This window comes from Alternaria ventricosa (genome assembly GCF_023758065.1).
Source record: "Alternaria ventricosa strain BMP 2768 chromosome Unknown scaffold_28, whole genome shotgun sequence".
In the NCBI taxonomy this organism is placed as follows: Eukaryota; Fungi; Ascomycota; class Dothideomycetes; order Pleosporales; family Pleosporaceae; genus Alternaria; species Alternaria ventricosa.
The window spans coordinates 101,969-121,494 of NW_026055708.1; the positions used below are offsets into that span (position 1 = coordinate 101,969).

The 19,526-nt window shown below is 53.3% G+C and overlaps 9 protein-coding genes across 9 annotated transcripts; 2 read left to right on the forward strand and 7 right to left on the reverse strand.

Annotated features, from left to right (window-relative positions):
- Window positions 1-1,392: 1,392 nt before the first annotated feature.
- On the forward strand, window positions 1,393-2,432 carry PUP2 (proteasome component pup2; the record flags this gene model as incomplete). The annotated part of the gene is made up of 6 exons (XM_049348144.1): window positions 1,393-1,395; window positions 1,443-1,464; window positions 1,518-1,530; window positions 1,584-1,662; window positions 1,724-2,067; window positions 2,156-2,432. The coding sequence occupies 6 exons, from the start codon at window positions 1,393-1,395 to the stop codon at window positions 2,430-2,432; spliced, it is 738 nt and encodes a 245-aa protein (XP_049194678.1).
- Window positions 2,433-2,828: 396 nt separating this feature from the next.
- J4E93_010260 (uncharacterized protein) lies at window positions 2,829-3,567 on the reverse strand (the record flags this gene model as incomplete). The annotated part of the gene is made up of 4 exons (XM_049348145.1): window positions 2,829-2,985; window positions 3,092-3,145; window positions 3,397-3,443; window positions 3,520-3,567. The coding sequence occupies 4 exons, from the start codon at window positions 3,565-3,567 to the stop codon at window positions 2,829-2,831; spliced, it is 306 nt and encodes a 101-aa protein (XP_049194679.1).
- Window positions 3,568-4,280: 713 nt separating this feature from the next.
- Window positions 4,281-4,793, forward strand: J4E93_010261 (uncharacterized protein; the record flags this gene model as incomplete). Its single annotated transcript, XM_049348146.1, has 1 exon — window positions 4,281-4,793. The coding sequence occupies one exon, from the start codon at window positions 4,281-4,283 to the stop codon at window positions 4,791-4,793; it is 513 nt and encodes a 170-aa protein (XP_049194680.1).
- Window positions 4,794-5,109: 316 nt separating this feature from the next.
- On the reverse strand, window positions 5,110-6,057 carry J4E93_010262 (uncharacterized protein; the record flags this gene model as incomplete). Its single annotated transcript, XM_049348147.1, has 1 exon — window positions 5,110-6,057. One exon carries the CDS (start codon window positions 6,055-6,057, stop codon window positions 5,110-5,112), a length of 948 nt encoding a protein of 315 aa, XP_049194681.1.
- A 2,013-nt stretch (window positions 6,058-8,070) lies between these two features.
- On the reverse strand, window positions 8,071-10,058 carry J4E93_010263 (uncharacterized protein; the record flags this gene model as incomplete). The annotated part of the gene is made up of 2 exons (XM_049348148.1): window positions 8,071-9,582; window positions 9,630-10,058. The coding sequence occupies 2 exons, from the start codon at window positions 10,056-10,058 to the stop codon at window positions 8,071-8,073; spliced, it is 1,941 nt and encodes a 646-aa protein (XP_049194682.1).
- A 1,598-nt stretch (window positions 10,059-11,656) lies between these two features.
- J4E93_010264 (uncharacterized protein) lies at window positions 11,657-12,640 on the reverse strand (the record flags this gene model as incomplete). The annotated part of the gene is made up of 1 exon (XM_049348149.1): window positions 11,657-12,640. One exon carries the CDS (start codon window positions 12,638-12,640, stop codon window positions 11,657-11,659), a length of 984 nt encoding a protein of 327 aa, XP_049194683.1.
- A 426-nt stretch (window positions 12,641-13,066) lies between these two features.
- On the reverse strand, window positions 13,067-13,624 carry J4E93_010265 (uncharacterized protein; the record flags this gene model as incomplete). Its single annotated transcript, XM_049348150.1, has 1 exon — window positions 13,067-13,624. One exon carries the CDS (start codon window positions 13,622-13,624, stop codon window positions 13,067-13,069), a length of 558 nt encoding a protein of 185 aa, XP_049194684.1.
- A 1,627-nt stretch (window positions 13,625-15,251) lies between these two features.
- On the reverse strand, window positions 15,252-16,403 carry J4E93_010266 (uncharacterized protein; the record flags this gene model as incomplete). Its single annotated transcript, XM_049348151.1, has 1 exon — window positions 15,252-16,403. The coding sequence occupies one exon, from the start codon at window positions 16,401-16,403 to the stop codon at window positions 15,252-15,254; it is 1,152 nt and encodes a 383-aa protein (XP_049194685.1).
- Window positions 16,404-16,754: 351 nt separating this feature from the next.
- On the reverse strand, window positions 16,755-19,233 carry J4E93_010267 (uncharacterized protein; the record flags this gene model as incomplete). Its single annotated transcript, XM_049348152.1, has 7 exons — window positions 16,755-17,789; window positions 17,837-18,112; window positions 18,166-18,333; window positions 18,436-18,559; window positions 18,620-18,691; window positions 18,741-19,116; window positions 19,176-19,233. 7 exons carry the CDS (start codon window positions 19,231-19,233, stop codon window positions 16,755-16,757), a joined length of 2,109 nt encoding a protein of 702 aa, XP_049194686.1.
- Between the last annotated feature and the right edge of the window lie 293 nt (window positions 19,234-19,526).

Here is a 19,526-nt window from a genome sequence, read left to right on the forward strand (position 1 = left end):
GTGTGTGGTAGACACATGGTCCCGTGTCATCCGTTGGCGTTGCGCACTACTGTGGTTATGAGCTCGTTGTTGACAGCACCGGATGCACCATCCATCATGGTCGCAGGCCGAAGTTCCAGAATATGGTGACGTGGATAGCGCTGCTGGTCCGAACTCAGGAGAAACGGTGCCAACGCCAGGCACATTTGATCCGAGCTATGACGCACATCGTCGGCTTACGATCCGCGGATGCGGGAGGCAAGAATTTGAAGTTCAGGCAAAGAACCGAAGTTGATGTAGGAGAGGTAGAAGATGCGGAGAATTACTCCAGCGGTTTGGTGTCTTGGAAGGCGTCTCGTCCCGGCGCCATGCGCCAATGTCACGAATCAGTACGCTAAGCTTTACCCCTACCACAGCTTCGATATGTCGATGGAAGCTTGGTTAATCGATTAGGCACTCGGAGCACTCTGCGATGTGGACGAGTTTGGGAGATAACGGGTGGATATCGTGGCTGTGAGGTCGCTTGCAGATATTCCCGCGTTCTATCGGGATTCTAGCCACGCGCACGGTACCCAACGAGAAGCTGCCCGAAATTGCGGACAACATGATTCTGGCACGAGCAGATACCTGCGTTGACGTTACGCGGAGTACCTGCATAGCCAGGTGACTTGACCTGACTGTACGACTGATACTGAGATAACTCATCATCTTACCCTCAGGCGCGTACGGCCAAGATCACTCCGTTAAAGTTGACAGCATGACTTCGGTGAGACTGAACTGCGATACAGGTGGTTTATCAGGTGTAGCTCCACGACTACATCAACTACAATTCTAAAGTTCAGCAGCATCTGAGTACTATATTGTAGCATTCCATGGGTATTCCCAAAAGGTTGGCAAAGCGCGGTGGCGAATTGATGGTCAGAATGCGATGAGAACGCTCCCGGACATACAACTCTTTCGTGAAGATATCTCAGACGCAATATTGCTTGGTGACAAGAAGCGGTGAGCTACCTTTCCAGTATTTCCTTGAAGTTGGTGCCAGACGATGTACCGATGGAGGGCAGTCGATAGATGCGACTGCAAAGGTCCACCGTCGCTTGTTATGGTTCAGCTTTCTGACACCTACCCAACATTGTGACTGTAAGTTTTGATGTATCTGGTAGTTGTGTTAAGAGAGTGAGAATGCTGAAGGCGGAATTGAGTATCAGATGGAAGTCTTGGCATCCCGCCCTAGCGCGATGCGCGGTTCATGTTGCCTGAAGCTCTCTCTAGCTAGAGAAACATCCAAGCCGCCAACACAACTCCGCAACACCTCACCGCCGCCTATACGCCCCCAATCTCGAATTCCCTGTTCGAGACGCACTTGGATATCTCACCACAAACCTTCATCACTTCACCGCACAAACAGCCGCCATGGTACGCCTCATTGAACCCCGCTGGAGCTCTTGTACTAACATGAGCAGTTCATAGCACGAAGCGAATATGGTAAGCTTCCCGGAGCAATTATACAGTACAATCTATACTAACTAAACCTCTAGACCGTGGTATCAAGTTCGTCCACCCCGCGCCTCCCACTACAAACCCGCCTGCTCACAAACCCGCAGCACCTTCTCGCCCGAAGGCCGTCTCTTCCAAGTCGAATACTCGCTCGAAGCCATCAAGCTCGGCTCAACAGCAATAGGCGTACGTCCCTACGTTTCCCCTCCCCATCACACCGGCAAACCCCCAAACTCACAACCCACAGGTCGCAACCGGCGAAGGCGTAATCCTCGGCGTAGAGAAGCGCGTCACCTCGACGCTCCTCGAAACCAGCTCCGTAGAGAAGATTGTCGAAATCGACCGCCACATCGGATGTGCCATGTCGGGACTGCAAGCCGATGCCCGCAGCATGATCGAGCACGCGCGTGTCGAGAGCCAGAACCACGCTTTCAACTACGCTGAGCCACTGCGCGTGGAGAGCTGCACGCAGGCGATATGTGATTTGGCGCTGCGGTTTGGCGAGGGTGCTGAGGGTGAGGAGAGCATCATGAGTCGGCCGTTTGGTGTCGCGCTGCTGATTGCGGGCTATGATGAGGATGGTCCGAGTCTGTATGTCATCACCCCTCCATATCTCCCCTCTCACAACATCACCAGCTCTAGCTCTAGAATTGGAATCACAAACTGACAACACCCCCAGCTACCACGCCGAACCCTCAGGCACATTCTACCGCTACGACGCCAAAGCCATCGGCTCCGGCTCCGAGGGCGCGCAGGCCGAACTCCAGAACGAATTCCACAAGTCGCTTACGCTCCCCGAGGCCGAGGTGCTCACGCTCAAGACGCTCAAGCAGGTCATGGAGGAGAAGCTGGATAGCAAGAATGTGCAGTTGGCTAGTGTGACCAAGGACAAGGGCTTCAGGATCTACACTGATGAGGAGATGGCTGAGGTTGTTGGAAGGCTGCCGACCAACTAAGCGGTTGATGGGGGAAAGAGAGGATGGCTGGGGAAAGTGGTGGATGACATATGATAGCATCTTGATAGATGTAAGAGTCACGCGAAAATGAAGCAATGACCAAATGTCCTGGAGTTATTAGTGGCGAACTGTCATGCGGATTGAACGAGCTGGTGATGAAGCCTGACGGTTCAACTGGTCAGTAGTCATGACACAATAGAGCACATAACGAGCCCTCCGCATATCCAGACTTCACACATCACTACATCACAACCTTACAATCATCACATCCAGACCCCATTTTGACAAAGACAAAAGCGGTCTATTTCCCTGTCTGCAATGCCAATTGTCCCCTCTTCCATATTATACATTCCAGTCCAGTCAAGTCCAGTCCATGCTGCCTCGTAAACAGAGAGCTCAGAAGGGGTTATCCTCAGGCGGTATCTCAACCGTGAAGAACTTGTCCAGAATAGGAATCTTCTTCATGATGTCGTCGCGCACCTTGGGGACTTCGGCGAAGAAGAAGAGGGCGAAGAATCCGGCTACACCACCGAAGCCGGCGGCGAGGCCACCGCTGTGGGGGGTGTTAGTGTGTGTGGGGGGTGGGTGGGTGGAAGAGAAGAGGAAGGATATGGGGGCTTGTATGGAGGGTAATGGGGGAGGAATGTGGGGATACGTACTATTTCGCGGCTTGCTTAAGGGTGAGGCCGTGGTAGTTCTTCGGGATGGTGTATCTGTGGTTGTATGTTAGTGTCTGGAGCTTCGAGGTTGCGATGGGCGTGCATCGGGTAGGGCGGCGCGGTGTGGGTTGGGTTGTTCCTCTTCTTTTCCATGCGCATCTCGAGCGTATGCGTGGCATCCAATTGCCCATACCGCCGTCTATCGAGGCGTCGCAACACATCCTCCTCTTCCCACACCTCCCCAACCCCGTCCTAATCCGTCCGCCACCTGTTCCGCGCCAACATCGATATCAGAAAATACATACTGAGGACCAAAAGGACTCCTGTAAGCCTTGTACGGGCTGCGCATGCTCTGTTCCCAATCATTAGCTTCTTCCTTCTTCTTTCGTCATCGCCTCCAATTTCCCATTGCACGGGACTCGACTTACGACAGCAGCGGGCGTCTTGCCGTGGTGGCCGAAGGATGAGACAGACATCTTTGGCGAGTTCGTTGGGGTTTAAACGCGGGTGGAAGGGTGATGTCTGGCGTGATGTCTGGTGAGGTTGATGCGGCAGAGAAAGCGCGGGAATGCTGGGCTTGGCGGCGCTGGGAGAAAGTGGACGAATCAGGACCCGCGGGATTTTGCGGGTGGGTGCGTCAGCAGGGTTGGGGGGAGGACACCACCGTTCCTTCACTTCATGGTTGAGATGCATAGCTTTTTTTTGCTTTTTTGCTCAATCATTCTTGCTTCGAGTTTACGGAGAATGGTCTGCGCGGTGTGATTACTTGTTGACCTGCTCTTGGGGCCTCAACCGCGACACTTCACGATGGGTGCGGAGGTCACTCAAGAAGCTACTTGATCAATTGACTTTGACGGCGAGCACGAAGAGCTAGACATTCATCTCGAACTCAGCGCCGGGTAAGCGTTATTATCATTGCCCCCCGATGATTTCAACTCGTCTGTGGTACGCAAAGGTGCACCTCAAGGTCCATGGTGAAATACTAGGTAAGGCTTGGCGTCACGTCAACACCAAGCAAACGCGTCTGCCTTGGCCGATAGTAGAGTTTCTTTCGCGTTCTCTATAACTTCTACAGCTCTTCGTGTTTACATTGTCTTCGCTCCAAAACAACCAACAAGCATACTCGTCCCCGGACGGATTACCTTAGCAACCCCACCCGCCTTCCCAACGATACATCTTCGCCAACACCATGTCGATCTATTACGGCGCTGAGAGCGATTCGGATAGCGATTCGGATCACGATACAGTGGTACTGCTAGAACGATTCTCTCGGCCATCTCAATGGTCGAACACATCGACTACACAGACCTTCCATCTGTTCCCCAGCCTGCCCGCAGAACTTCGCGCCAGGGTATGGGCTATCTCGCTACAGGACCAGATAGAATATATTGATAGCACTGAAGCCGACTTCCCCGATGAAGTCCGCATCCATGAGGAGGGAGGAATCATCGCACAAAGCATCCGAGGCTACCCTTCACTCTTCTTCGTCAACCGTGAAGCCCGCTACGAAGCCGCCAAGATCGACGGAGGCACGTGGTACACACTGGAGGCTGGTGTAGAGATCTACGCGAGCCTCTCCAAGGAAGAAGTCATCGTCTTTACTTGCTACCGAGGTCCAAGTCACTTGGACGACTACCAGTATGATGGGCGCTTCAATGTGCGTGACTGTGACGGTCACTGCGTGTGTTGTCGCCCCTGGTAAGAGGACTGGGATGGTTGTTCGGTACGGAGTCCTTGCGGCGGTCATATCTCAGTAACCCGAGAAGAGGATTCGTTACAGCCAGAGTGCGGATGTCTATCGACGCGGCCGATGCGGCCAAGGATCTTGTCAAGCCTGCCTTTCGGATATGGTACCGGTCATGGAGACGGTCGTGCGACCCTGGAACAGCGTAGAACGAATCGATGATGGTAAAATGTATCTTGATCAGGAAGCGTAATAAAAACGTCGCCATTGCTCCACGACCATACTCATGGATGCGTTTCTGACGTTCTTCCAAAGACACCCGCTTTCTTTTTCTCTATTGCTCGCCCCCATTGTCGTTCTTCCAAGTCCCAGCATAATGATGCGTAACCAGCTTCGGCGGCAAAAGTTCTTCTTCTTCCGGTTTATACGTATTCGCCGACGCAGCAAACGACCGACCCGGCATAACCAAGACATCGCCAACCAACTTCGGCTGCACAAGCTCCATCATATCGCGCGCGTCAATCTCCCTATCAAGTATCTTCCCCAAGCTCGTATACACACTGCGCGTCAAGCGCCGGGGCCCAGTGAAATCAACCACATCCCCCATGATATCCATTGTCGCGTTCTGGATCGGGATGTTATGCTCCGCCGTCTTGTCTCGCAGTGTCTGAAGGATATCGTCGATGACCTGCATCATGTGTGGCGATCGCGGTTTGGCCATTATCGTCCAGCTGGCGAATTCGCGGACATATTCGCCGGGCCAGCCTTGATCGAACTCCCATCCTACGACTAGCGAAGCGATGCCCTGGTATGCGCCTGGCACCCATTCATCCATGGATACGCCTTCTTCGCAGGAGACGTCTAGGTCCGACCAGATTCCGCCTTCGTTCCATAGCAAGACATAGCGCAGCATGTCGGCTTTGTAGATAGGGACGGGTAGAGCGAGGTAGGCGTCGACGATATCCGGTCGGGATTCCGCAAAGGTCTTACGAACATATTCATCGCCGTCGTCGTCCGTCAAGAAATGTGCTTGGTAGTCAGGATTGCTATTAACACAGCTATCGGTCCATGCTCGCGTCTCTTCAGAAAGGCCATTAGGGCCCAACTTGTACCAAATGCGTTTAGGAAATCCGCCGTTTTGCGGTGGCTGCGCTATCGCGGGCGTACCCGGCGCACGGACAGTGAAGTGGTCTTGAATGGAAAGAAAGTGGTAAATCAACGCTAATGTGCATAGCGCGATCAATGTGTAATGATTGAAAACTTTGGGTAGCGACAGTGACATGGTGGGGAAAAGCCAACAAAGGGGGGAAGATAAAGAGGAGGGCACGAGATCGCAAGGCGCCACGGAGGGGCGATCCTTATACAAATGGTGGGCGAACGCCGCAGTGAGACCGGTACCTGCAGCTCACAGACTTTAGGGGCGGCTGCAAGCATTCTATTTTCACGGAGCGCTGGGTGTGGCGCTTAACTTTCTGTTATCACATCTCGCTTGATGTGGCACGGTAGCGCTGATACATGGGTCTGTTGGGGTTGATGATCTAAGATCACGGCTAATGTTGGGGACCCTTTCATCTGTTGGACCCCCGTGCGAACATCTGTCGGCCCCGAACAGACCTACATGTATTTCTCGTATTCATACTCCAGTATTTCATGGCTTGCTTCAGTTATCATGAAGGCTGCATCAAGTCGACCCTAGGCTGATACCCAAAACCGATATGTACAAAGAAGTTTCAGCACGAGGGGCGCATCGTGGCAAGGCGCTGTTGCGTCCTACGCCTCTCGCTGCTGGAACGAGAGGAATGAGAGACACGGAGTCTAAGCCATGATATTACGTGCAAATACCTCGCACAGTTGCCAGCTGCCAATCTTGTTCAGCGTGTGTTTCTCGTCGCCCGCTGTCACTCGTTTCACCAAGTTACTGCTACGGAATCATCAATCTCGCAATCATCTAATCATTGGCGACGATCCAGTTCGATATGACTTGTCTAAAAGCATATGCTTTGCTAGCCATACTATCCCCACTTGTATCCAGTCTCGGCATCCAATTCATCAACCCCCCAACCCACGGCACAGACGGCGGCCTCAGCAACCCCCCAACCTACAAGCAAGACTACACCATAAACATCCAATGGTATTCCGGCGACGAAACCGGGCCCTACGATCTAGTCTTGCACCAAGTCAAAACACTCGGCCAAGACCAGACCGGCGACGGCGAGTTCATCATGCGTAAGTTCATTCATGCGTAGGAAGGACAGCTCCGTTCCGTGGCTTCCAAGGGTTATCTACAGAAGCAAAGCTAACATGTGAAATCCAGCGAGTATCGTGAATAGAACGAGTTACCTGTGGAATGTCAAGACGAATGCGAGGCTGGAAGAGTCGACGCTGTTCTTTCTTAGTGTTTTCTCGGTTGATGGGGATTCGGATACTAGTCAGTATTTTAATATTGTGGATGATTTTATCGCGGGGAGTGGTGCGTCGTCTGAGGCGGTGGCTTCTTCTACGACGCCGACGACATCGTTATTGTTGTCACCGGAAGGATCGTCAACTGCAGCTTCAGCATCGGCTTCAACGTCGGCCTCAAGAGTATCCGGCACGCCAGGTACGGAATCGGGTACAGGTTCAGCGAGTACACCGACAAGTTCTACCGCAAACACTCCGACAAGCACCATCGCAGATCCATCGAACTCTCACGATCAAAACGTCCACCAGCACATGCACAACGACTTCCGTCTAGGCCACAAGATCGGCCTTGGAATAGCCATACCTGCTACGCTTGCCCTCGGAATAGCAGCTGGCTGGCTACTCTTTCGCCGACTTCAGAGAAAGAGAAGAAGAGTGTCACACCAATCACCAGCTACCGAAATTGAACAGTACGAGCCCGATAGAGATGGCCAGCATCCTAGTGGAGACGTTTACGAAGCGCCGTCGAATCACATATCGGAGATGGGTCAGCCGCATGGAAAGGGGTTTGAGCAGTTGGGAGGGGAGCTGGAAGATAAACCTACGATTGTGAACGAGGTCTTGCCTTTGAGGTACGAGATGGAAGCTAACACTGTTCATGAGCTTCATGATCAGCCGGTCAAAGCGGGCGAGCCTGTGGTCAAGACAGGGGATTGATGCGGCAATGCCATTTGTAGATATTCATGTAGGAGAATGTGGACGTGATCTTGAATGTTGCAGTAGTATCATTACTAAATAAATCATAAACAGTACACGCAACCCGACATACATGAGGAGCTCTTCCCATGCAAAAACGCCCAAACACCTATCACCCATCCATCAACCACCCCATCTCCTACGCACCAATAGCCTGAGGATTCCAGAACACACTCTTCGGATCGACCTTTTGTTTCAACGCCGCCAGCCTACTGTACACAGCATCGCCATAATACAGCTTATGCGCCGTCGCCGCATCATAACTCGGATCAACGTAGTTGAGGTACGCGCCAAACGACGTCTGCGGCTGCGCATCGATAATAGCACTATTAATGCCATTAATAAACTCCATGGAATCACCCCCATAGCCATAGTTCTGCAGCACCCACAGACTATCCCTGTCGCTGTAGGCAGCAAATTCAGTGTCTTTGCTATTGATAGCGGAGCCGGGGCCGCCGTAGAGGTTGATGATGATGTAGTATTCCGTCCCGTCGGCTGTCTGTAGGTAATCGTACAGCGCATCCAGAGCGTTGGAAGTGAGACCGGTAGATTCAGGGACGGTGACGGACTTGGCGAAGAAGTCCTCGTGCTCGTCGTACCCGGTCAGAGGCTCCTTGATGCTGGTCTTGCCGGATACTTTGACCATGTAGTCGTACCAGGCCATGGACTGGACGGTGGCGCTGGGGTTGGGGAGGCCGCGCAGGAGCTCGGGCTTGACTTGTGTGTTGAATTCCGAGACGCTGCCGAAGAAGGCGCCGCTGAGGCTGTAGCCGCCGTAGTTGTCGAGGTAGATGCCGAAGGAGACGCGGTCGTCGACTACGGAAGCGTTCTTGGCGACGTCCTGGATGTGCATGAAGGTGTTTGTCCACACGCTCTTGGAGTCGTGGATGCCGGTGAAGCCGAACTCGAAGTACGTGATGCTGGCGGGTGCGGCGTGGGTCTGGAGGTAGAACTTTGTGACGACACCGAAGGACTCGGCTGCGCCCTTGATGGCCCAGAAGATGTCGGGGGACTCTGTTGATGAGGCCTTGATGAGGGATCCATCGGCGAGGACGACGTCCGCTCCGACAACTTGATCCATGGCTAATCCCCAGTGGCGAGAGGTGTGGCCGTAGCCGCCGTGGGTGTAGTGGCCTCCGATACCGACACCGGGGCAGGTACCCTGGGCTACGGCAGCATTGCCTTGGGTGTAGATACCGTCACCCAGGTTGCCCAAACGGACACCTCCTCCGACTGTCGCAATACCAGAGCTCTTGTCCAGTTGAATGGTCTGGAAAGACTGGAGGTTGATCTGCATAGCGCCGTCCTTGCCACCCGAGCTGAAGCTTGCGTAAGAGTGACCGCCTGACTTGGCCTGGACCTTGAGACCAGCTTGCGCAGCGCACACTACAGCATCTTGAACATGCTGGTTGGTGGTGGGAAGAACAATGACAGCCGGCTTGAAAGGAACGCGCAGGTTGTAGGGCTCCGAAAGTTCAGAGTACTCAGCATCCGAGGTCATCTTGTACGGCACATCCTTTCCGTTCAAGCATTGGAGAGCAGATCCAGATGATGTTGACGATGGTGCCGCTGAAGAAGTCTTGCTGGTTGTAGATCCTGATCCGGTGTTGCTGCCACAGTTTCCGAAGCCTGCCTGACATCCAGTTCCGCACTGCTAAAATCAGTATATAGTCATTCAAAGCGTAGGTGGGTACTCACGTATGCCGATGTCGAGCCGCACCATCCACTCGCACTGCAGCAGTTGCCTTCAGCAAAACCCAGGCATGTGTAACCCTTGGTGCCACCACATGTCGCATCTGGTGAGACCTTCTTAGTCGGTGTTGACGCCGGCGGTGGGGCCTGTGTCGACGAAGTCTTGACCGTTACTGGAGTTGCTTTTGACGTAGTGCTACCACTGCATGTGCCGAATCCTGAGTTGCAGGTAGCACCGCAATGATCCGCGGATTTTCCGCACCATCCATACTGAGAGCAGCAGTCGCCGTACGAAGAACCCTTGCAAGTGAAGCCCTTTGCTCCTCCGCAGCTTCCGTCGGTGGAAACAGCTCTCTTGTTCAGCGGCGCAGCTGGCGAGGCGGATGCCACACCAACAGAGAGCAGACCTGCCGTAAGAGAAACGAGGAACTTCATGGCGACGTCGAGAAGACAACAATCCGAGTTCAGTCGACAAAGTTAACCAGGAAAGAGCGTTGTATACCCCAAACCACGGAAAGAAGAAGGACCAAACGAACGGACCGACAAGTAAGCTTACCCTAATAAACGAGCGTGGAAAAGCAGAGACCAAGACCAAGGCCTGTAGAGTAAAGTAAGGCCTATACACAAGGGCAAATTGGCCCTCTTAAGACCACAACCAATACGAGAACATTTGCCTCCTTCGCTGCACATCCTCCCGTACCTGCAGCAGCCGCACGGCCTCGACACGACCTCCAGGGCTTCCATTGCTCCACTCAACACGAACGAAAACTCATCTTGTCCTAAGATCCACCACAGCATACCCTGGTGTCGATCTTAAGTCGGTCCTAATACGAGCTTACTACGCAGAGGCCTAAACGGTGGGCGCTCGTGACGAAAAGCAATTTCGCCGCTCAACGGGTCCTTGGATTTCGTACGAGAGCCGTGGGCACGGTAGTGTTGAATTGCGAAAACTTGTAACAATGGGAAATCTAATGGGATTGCGCGCGTAGTAAAGGAAGAGACGGTCGCCTTGGTCGCGTTGGAAGGGGTATCCCATCTCTGAAGCTCCGGTCAGACCGCATAAGGAAATGACGTCTGTGTCCCCTGTCACCACCCTCGTACATCTCCATCCCTCGCCCCCCAAAACACATAACTAATCGACCAACACCTCCCGTATTTCCGGCAACACCGCGCGATCAGGCCTTCCAAAGCATGACTTTCGTGTTATTGCGGTGGGGTAGCAGTAAGCTCTTTGTGGGTTGCCGTTGCGGCCCTAACGGCTGGAAGCGACGCATGCTATTTTTGGCAACGCGAGATCTGAGTAAGGGAGATGCGGCATGCGAGGAATACGGGATGCTGCATGGCTTTGACAACATTGCGATGGGGTGGTAGGAGCTTGGCAATGAGTTTGCGGGATGGGTTTTGGGTTTTCTACATACGTAGATGAGAGTGATGTTGGGTTTGGCTTTGGTATTAGAGAGTGGGCCTTGGGTGATGGGATTGTGCATGCTGTAGCGCACGACATCGCCGTCGGGTACGGCCAGCTCACCTTCAAAACCTTCGTAGAACACTTCCCGCAGACGAGAGATTGGGATTACGGATTTGAAGGCGATGTAGCGGGGTTAGCGGCGGCGGCTGGCGATGTCGAGCTGGTAACATATCGTCTGGAGGAGCTGAGGCAGGTGGCTGATGAGGGGAGGTGGGTTGGCATCCCGATTCTGAATCTTATAGAGAAGGGGGGTTTGTAGGGTGCCAGAGAGGAAAGAGGAGGTCGTTAGGTCGTTAAAGGCGCATGGAGCGATGGTGAAGGGGACGTTTGACAAGGTGGAGAGAGAGGAGGATGTGGAGGGGGGAGAAGGGCGTAAAGAGGGAAGAGAGGGTGGGATTGTGTAGTCAGATTGCAAGGTTGTTCACGCGCAAGAAGAGGATTAAACAGGAGAAGAGTCAGGAGAGGAGTCTCATTGCCGCGGAGAGTCAGGACTATCTTGCTCCTTCGAAGGAGAAGTAATCCATGCATCCCCGTGTATACCACTGGAACCACCACATATCCAGCACTACCTGAACCCTCGCCCCGTCACCACAGAGCCCACATCATTCTCAGCATCCCACCCATTCAGAAACTTGTGTGTCGTCCACATATACCGCTTGTGCGCCATTTCCGCCCCGGTCTCTGTCGTGAACCGCTCGACGTACTGCCCGCCGTGCATATGCCGCAGACAACTGACATCAAAACCAACCCCAGGCTCCCTGTACCCTTCATCCATACCATGGAAATAGAAATATCGAGCCACGCCCACAGCGCCCAGTCGTTGGAGGTGATATGCATCACGTAAGACGCGGTGGATGGGCTGCTCGTGAGAGAAGTTGGTGACGGTGAATCCTTGCTCATCAATCTGAATAGCACCCGAGAGGCGTGCAGCGAGCCAACATGCCTGCCAAATGATGTTGGGCGGGCATCCCGCTGCCCTCAAGAACTCGCGTACGATTTGCCATTGATTCCGCTTCTCATCTGAGGACAGATACCATGCGTCACTCATGTCGTGGGTGATGTCGTGCGTCATGCATAGTACCCACAGGAGTGTGGAATCAATGTCCCGAGCCCATTGATGCGTCCTCTGTTCTTTCCGCAGAATCCACTCGGCGTCGGCAACGACACGCAGGGTGTGTTGGTAGTCGTGCAAAACGAGACGCGGGGTGCGGTCGGGATGTGACAGGTAGACTCTGTTCCTGTGGGTACGGACAGCGACGTTGAGGGCCGTGAACCATGCGAAGTCTGCGTCTTTGATTTCGAGGCACTTCGCGCTGAAGAACGGAAGTGGCTTGCGGAACGGAAGTGTCTTGGTGAACGGGTTGAAAGCGAAACCACCAAGTGCTTTGTTGGATGTACTGAAGTTGCGATACCGAGGGCCTTCACCGTGCGCGCCGATGTTGAGATTTGCGCCAGGCCTTGTCGTAAAGCCATTGGAAGTGCTTGAGAGCTTTCGGGTCGTTGTGATACCGGCGAAGCGACGGGACGCAACATTGCTGAGCAACCTCATGTTGAGATTGGAACTGAAGAAGCTGGTGTAGAATAGCAGGGTTTATCGAGACAGGTGAGTACATACGACGGCGGGGAAGTCGCGCTCAAGGCAACCTTGGAAAGGCGTGATCGAAACAGCGTAGAGGCCTTGCGCGAGTCCATTCGCAGTTTTCAAGTCAAACTGCGAGTGAAGTCTATATCAGAGTGACGCTGCGTTCACCTGTCCACGTTCTTCGACTGCTCCCTCGGTTGCAAGTGTCGCCGTCCCCGAGCCCTACAACTTTTACATGTATCGTCGCCATATCCCCAGGGCTTGGCGTCTTGTCGCGCGGAACACGCTTGGCGGCTGTCCTTCTCCGTGCCAATATACCGTTCATTGTCGATGCTCGTAGCACAATGGTGCGCAGTTTGTGATTTGTATCCTGGCCGTGGACCAAGAGTATCATCAACCGCCCACCGTCCTACTCTTATCCGTGACCTCGACCTTCTCCTCCAATCCATCTGAACTCCTCTCCTCTCTACCATTAACCAGCACTTCCTCTCCGCCCTCTTCCTCTGCAACTTCATCACTCTCCTTACCCTCCGCCAACGCCCTATACTTCCTCCTAGCCTTCTTCCCACTACTCGCCTTCTTCTTCGCCTTCTCCCTCGCCTTGACCTTCGTCCGCGCCCCCTCCCCCAACTCCAACTCTTCAATCCTTTCCTGCAGTATCCTTCTCGCCATCTTCCGGTTTATCTCTCTTGACCGCGTATCCTGGTACTTGACTACGATACCAGTAGGTATATGCTTGAGTTGTACGGCGGAGGAAGTTTTGTTGATTTTTTGGCCGCCGGGCCCGGAGCCTTTGAGAAAGTTTTCGATTAGGTCGGCGTCGAGGAGGGGGGTGCGGGGCGGGAGGGATTTGCCATTGAGGAGGGAGGGAGAGGTGGTGAGGTGTGCGGTTTGGAGGTTTGGCGTGGGGAGACGGAGGCGGAGGCGGAGGAGGGACGGGAGGAGGCGCATTGTTGAGTGTGTGTTAGGGAGGAATACGGCATGGCGGAGGCATTGCAACAGCATTGGCATCTCTGGTCCTGTGTAGAAACTTCTCGCTCTCTTGTCGTCGATGATGCCATGCAGCCCACGCGCTAGACCACCCGCTCCGGATCGCAATCAACCAATCCACTAATCCACCATCCCTGCTCCGAATCCGCGTCCCTGAACCCTTCATCTCCCCCATCATCCACCGCTCCTAACATTTGCGCCCAGACACATTAACCCTCCAATTCCACCTTCATATACACCTTTCGCACGCGCAAACACGACGACACATACCGAAAGGTTCTATGATTGACACGACGACGCTATCCGCCATCCTCCTCCTAGCCAGCGCATCCACGCTCCTCGTCGCCGCAATGCTGTACCCATCCGCCCTGCTCCGCTGGTTCCAGCGCAAGCGCTATCAATATGAAGTTACCTTCTCGCTGTACATGTTGACGTCGACTGAGAAGTTTATCTTCAGTACGTCATAAACACCTTGTCCTACCGCATCAAACCGCATTCTCAACTCGATTCTTGGAGACGAGCCACCGCCCCTTTCCACGTCGCTCTCCTCCCACACCCACACCGACCTATGGTACTACTTCAAGATAATCGCTAACGACATGGTCTTTGCAGACTCCGTACTCTTCCTCCTCCTCTCCCTCCTCATAATCGCCGCGTCGCTGTACCTTCCCGAGCATTTGACGATCATCGCAAACCGCATGTTCTACTACTTATCCGGCAACCACGATTCACTTTCGAGTAACTCAGTACCTAAAGCTGGCGGTATCGATACAGGGACTACGCCGAATGGGCCGCTGGGTGCGGGAGCCGGTGCTATGAACAATGGGCGGGGGATGATGGAGTTATAGGGATCTGGACGAAATGGATTAGAAAGGATACGCTGGAGATGACGGGGTCTGGTGAGGGGCGTCGAAGCGATGTTTTAATCGAATGCCCTGGGAACATGGCCGCGTGTTGGAGGGCATGAAGTCTTCGGCTTGTTGCGCCCCGACGGGGTCAGGCTTCTACCTCACGCGCTGAGACGGACAGTACAGACTCCAAGCGCACAACAGTCCCAAACACATGCATAAGGCAAGGCGCAGGAAGGAGTCCCATTCACCGATCCAGGCATACCTATTCCCAAACGACTATAGACGTACGATAACCACAGTAATGTTAATACCAAACCACCACACTGCTCTCTCTCTCACACACACTCTCTCTCACACACACTCTCTCTCTACGCCCCGCAGACGCATCGCATGTATCACGAGTAATCCTTCCAAGGGTATGTAGCCATGCACACAGCACATCACATCCAGCAAACAGCATCTCGACCCTAGCCAACGCCTCACGTGAACGTCGCAGCATGCGCGGTGACATACTTCGTATATGCATCATGCATGTCTGCCAGCATATGTCACATTCCAACTGCATGATACATGGGCGGCTATGCTCGACGCCGAGATCGGACGACTTGTCTGTACATGTATGCATGCTCTGCGATGTGATGTGACGTGACGTGACGTGGCTCAAGTACCGCTGTGGTAGACTTCCGACACTTTGGAATTGAGTGAATCATGAGGAGTTATACACAGAATCTAAAGCTCTATTCCTTATTGGAGCACCACCAAGGCACATGATCCATACCCCCCTCCATATCCGAAATCAACCCCTCAGCCCCCAGTGACTCCAACCAAGCATTCATACACTCCCTCAACTTAATCTTCATCTCCGCCTCATCGCCCACACCAGCCACCTCCGGCGGTGTATCTTCCAGGCCATCATCAGCTCGATTGAGGAACGCAGGCCAAAAGTATTCGTTCGCTCCTGCAACAGCACGATATAGCGTTCTGACCTGGTCTTCCACCGACTGGATAAGCGGTATCCATTCTTCTTTCTCGCGGCTGTCGATGATGGATAGGATGATAGTGCTTTTGCTATCTTTCACCTCGGTGGAGGTTTTACCGTGTTTCAGGAATTTCATCTCGTAGACCATGCGTAGCTTGACTAGTAAGATGGCGAGGAGGAACGTGAAGGCCGAGGACGCAGGAACCGTAGACCCAGGCTCTCTAATCCGCTCAAAGATTTCAGATGATTCAAACGCGTCTTCGCCGGTAAGAGGTAGATGGTCGGATGTCCAGTCGTGTTCTTCGGAGGTCCCTCTTGTGACCCACCATTTGCAGAAGTCGTAACAGTCTTGGTCGCGTTTTAGGCGGAGGAGCAGCCAGGGTACGAGACAACGTATTTGTAGATGATCCGCAGAATCCAATCGTAAAAGGGCAAAGGCTTCGTCTAATGCTTGCTGGACCGCTGCTGTAGTATTTACACTATAAAGCTCATACAGCAGATCCCTCCTCCGGTACAAATACTCCCTCGTCGCTTCATACTCCCAAAACCTGCCACCCACAGTCCTAAACGGGTCTTTCGGCGCACCCGCATTTCCCGAGTCCCGTTTCAGCGCGTCCTCAGAATCAGCGATGAGGCCGTGATGTTGTTGGATTCTGTCGCACAATGTCTGGTGTTCTGCCTTGTCGAGGGCTTGATGATCGGAGCTGCAGTAAAACATGGCATTGCAGTCGCTGCATAGGATGAGATCCTCCTTTTCGAGACAGTTTCTGCATCGTCCCATGAGACCGTAGGACTTTTTGTAGGGCAATGGCGCATAGTGCTCGATCACGTGGTGCGTACGCGGCGGCGCGGGATCGGGGTTGGACGCTTTGCGTTTGCGTGGTTTCTGAGCTGCAGTATGTTCGTCCATTTGGGCTCGTTCTCAAAGGTAATTGATCCAAGTATCGCGAGTGTTGAAGTGCTGATGCGGATGAGATGCGTTGAAATGAAAGACGGTGAGGGTAGCTAGGTGGTGTTGCTAAAATAATAGCGGTCGATCGAGAAAAACGAAGTCGCATGCGCGACAACAATTGGCCGAAATAAGCAGAACCACGACTACAAGGGGTTCAGGATATGCTTGGGTTATGTTCAAAATTTTGTTGGCGCTACGCGTGTCGTGGTGTTCCGAGTTTGGATATTGAGGCACCATGAACATCAAACCGAGCACCAGGCTAATACCTACATCTCGGATGACCGCTTGGGTCTATACAATTGGTGTGTATCAGGCCGTACTCTTCAAGTTGATAACGGTAGCGAACATCAAATCCCTGATACCACCCAACCCCCTCTCTGTCAGCCACTGCAGCACCATGACCTTATATCCATCCGCACCCTCCCAATCGACGTCAACACCACCTTTGATCTTCAGTACCTCCAGACTCTTCTCCGTAACAGGTCCGTCGTGATACCGTGTGACATTCTGCTCACCCACTTTCCCAACCTCCCTCTTCTCAACCGAACGCCACGCCACAGCAGACAGCGAGGCCAACCACGCATTATACGACAACGTAAACGCAGCCCCAATAGTGTATCCACGATCGACTCTCCGTAGATACTCGTTAAGTGTTCCCCTCAGTATCGTATCGCAATACAACCCCTTGCTCTTCTGATCTTGAACGAGAAGGCCACGAGAGACCCACACCAGATTGTACATGTCGCGCAGACACCAATTGAATGCATCGGTAACTTCTGCGGGGTAGTATGTTTTGACCGGCTTGGGGTGCGCATCGAAAGCTAGCTTGTAGGAGCCGATGATGCCGCAGATGCGGGCAAGTGTTGTTGGGGAAGCGTCCTGGGAGAGTAGGTAGACGAGATGCATTGGCGGGAGATGGATGGGAATGATGTGTGGTTTCGAGGAGGTGCTGAGGAGTTCGTAGAACGAGAGGATCGATGATGTGAGGTTGGTGCTGGAACCTGGGGGGATTGATACGAGAGCGGATGTGAACAAGGTGGCTACATGCTCGACTAAATCGCTCAGTACTTCCTGTCTGGTTTCTCTTCGTTCGGAAGTTCCAGATGCTGTTTGTGCTATGTGGTGCTGCAGTAAAGCCGTGTAGAAATCGACGAGCTTCGTATATGCGGTGATGCCATGAGGTGCTAGAGCTCGTTCGACAGCGGACAGATAGGTTGTGTGGGCGTCCTCAAAGACTTCAATCGGGATATAAGAGACCAGTCCTAACAAAGAATCGAGATCTTGTTGTCCGTCCCATATCGGCAGGTACTCACGAAGAAACGCCAATACTGTAGGATGCAGTGACTTTGATCAATCAGCCGGCTGCACGTGAAACATGCTAACGCACTCACCTTAGTGTACTGGGCGTACCTGAGAAGTCCATCGAGGATTTCAGATAGGTACTTATCGTTTGCAGCGCCTTGCCGGTACTCCTCGAACTGCTCTTCCAGGCACGTTGCAAGCCAGTTTCCTAATCGACTGTCGGTGATCGGTGATGGCTTCAGATCGATGTACTTCTGTAGCAACGGGTCCACGAGGAGCGCTATCAGCTGGCCCGGTGGCTCTATCCTGTCGAGCTTCTCCACAAAATCGTCCACACTATCAATGCCCTCAAGCGTTGCTGAGCTCTGTCACACAACATTAGTACCTGCCAGGATGATGAACAAAGATGTTCGCCCACCTCGGTCGCATGGTAGGTATGCACGTCCGGAATCGCCGATCCTTTGCTGCCCTTGAGTCTTCTTCGTAGCACCTTGAAACCGTTCTGTCCGTCTACATTCGAGTCGTCTTCCGCCACACTAGCCTCTTGGATGGCAACGATCTTGGCTTGCCATTCGGCATCAGGTCGCTATCGAGTTAGCTTGCATCCGCAGTGCCACAAGGAGATGCGGGGAAGTAGCGTGGGGGATCTGAGGTTGCATTTGTGGTGGTACGAGAGACGGATACTCACCGGAGCGAACGACTTCCGGCTTGTGGAAGTGCTCCCGAGTATTATATCGGGGTAGTAATCCTTGTAGACACGGAGGAGACCTTGGAGCGCAGGCTCGTTGCCGAGGCCGCGAGACAGCTCTAGTCTGGAGTAAGATCAGTTATCGGTATCTACATCGTATTGATGCTCAAAACCCTGTACATACAGCTGTTGGATCCGGAATGGTTTAACGTGTTTCCTGCGGGTGATCAAGGACAGCAGATGGCACAAAGATGTCCTGCTAAATTTAGCACTTATGTTCTTGGTGACAGGCCGAAGTAACACACCTGATACTGATCATGTCAAGCATGCCAAACAGCACACCATATAGTCGGGACAAGACGCTCGAATCTTCCACGACCTCATGGATTGCGATGAGCCATTTCACAAGACTGTCTTGTGTACCGGGCGAAGGCTTGCCCTTGCCCTGCCCAAGCGCACCGACAATAGTAATGACAACATCGCCTGGAACCTTTTGAGACGGGTACAAGTTCTTGATCAAAGTCGTGATGGTGGTTTGGTCTAGCAGGGTCTTCACCGACGCGAGCTGCACTATGTCTCGCAGAGCATCCTGGTCAAGGCCATCTTCCGAGGCGTAACGGCAGATGACATCGACTATGCTGGAGACCTTGACGGTCCGCTGCTTTGCAGTTGTTCTAGATGCTGCAGGCCGGTGTAAGCACTGATCCTGACCGGGCTCGTTGCCGCATATCGACACCTACCTTGATGCAGTAAGTTTAGCGTCTCCTGCAGCGTGGGCCGCTCTTTAGCTGAGTCCATCAGTAGCTGGCTTGGAGCGAAGTCGATGTGGGGTTACCGGCGACCGATGGCATCACGCTACCAGTGCAACGTGCATACAGTAAGACAGTTGGCAGCTGTTGTTGTATGAGCCGTTGATGGTGCAGACGCGTCGCGGTGGTGGTTGTTGACAGCCTGATCGCGCCTTCCCCGTTTCGATCGGCTACGAACAAGCGAGCAGCCCCGCTAACACATCGCAGTCGACACACCCCTTCCACGGTTCACTCTGCTCGCACCAGATTGCTTCAACGATGCCATCAATATATCACCAACCT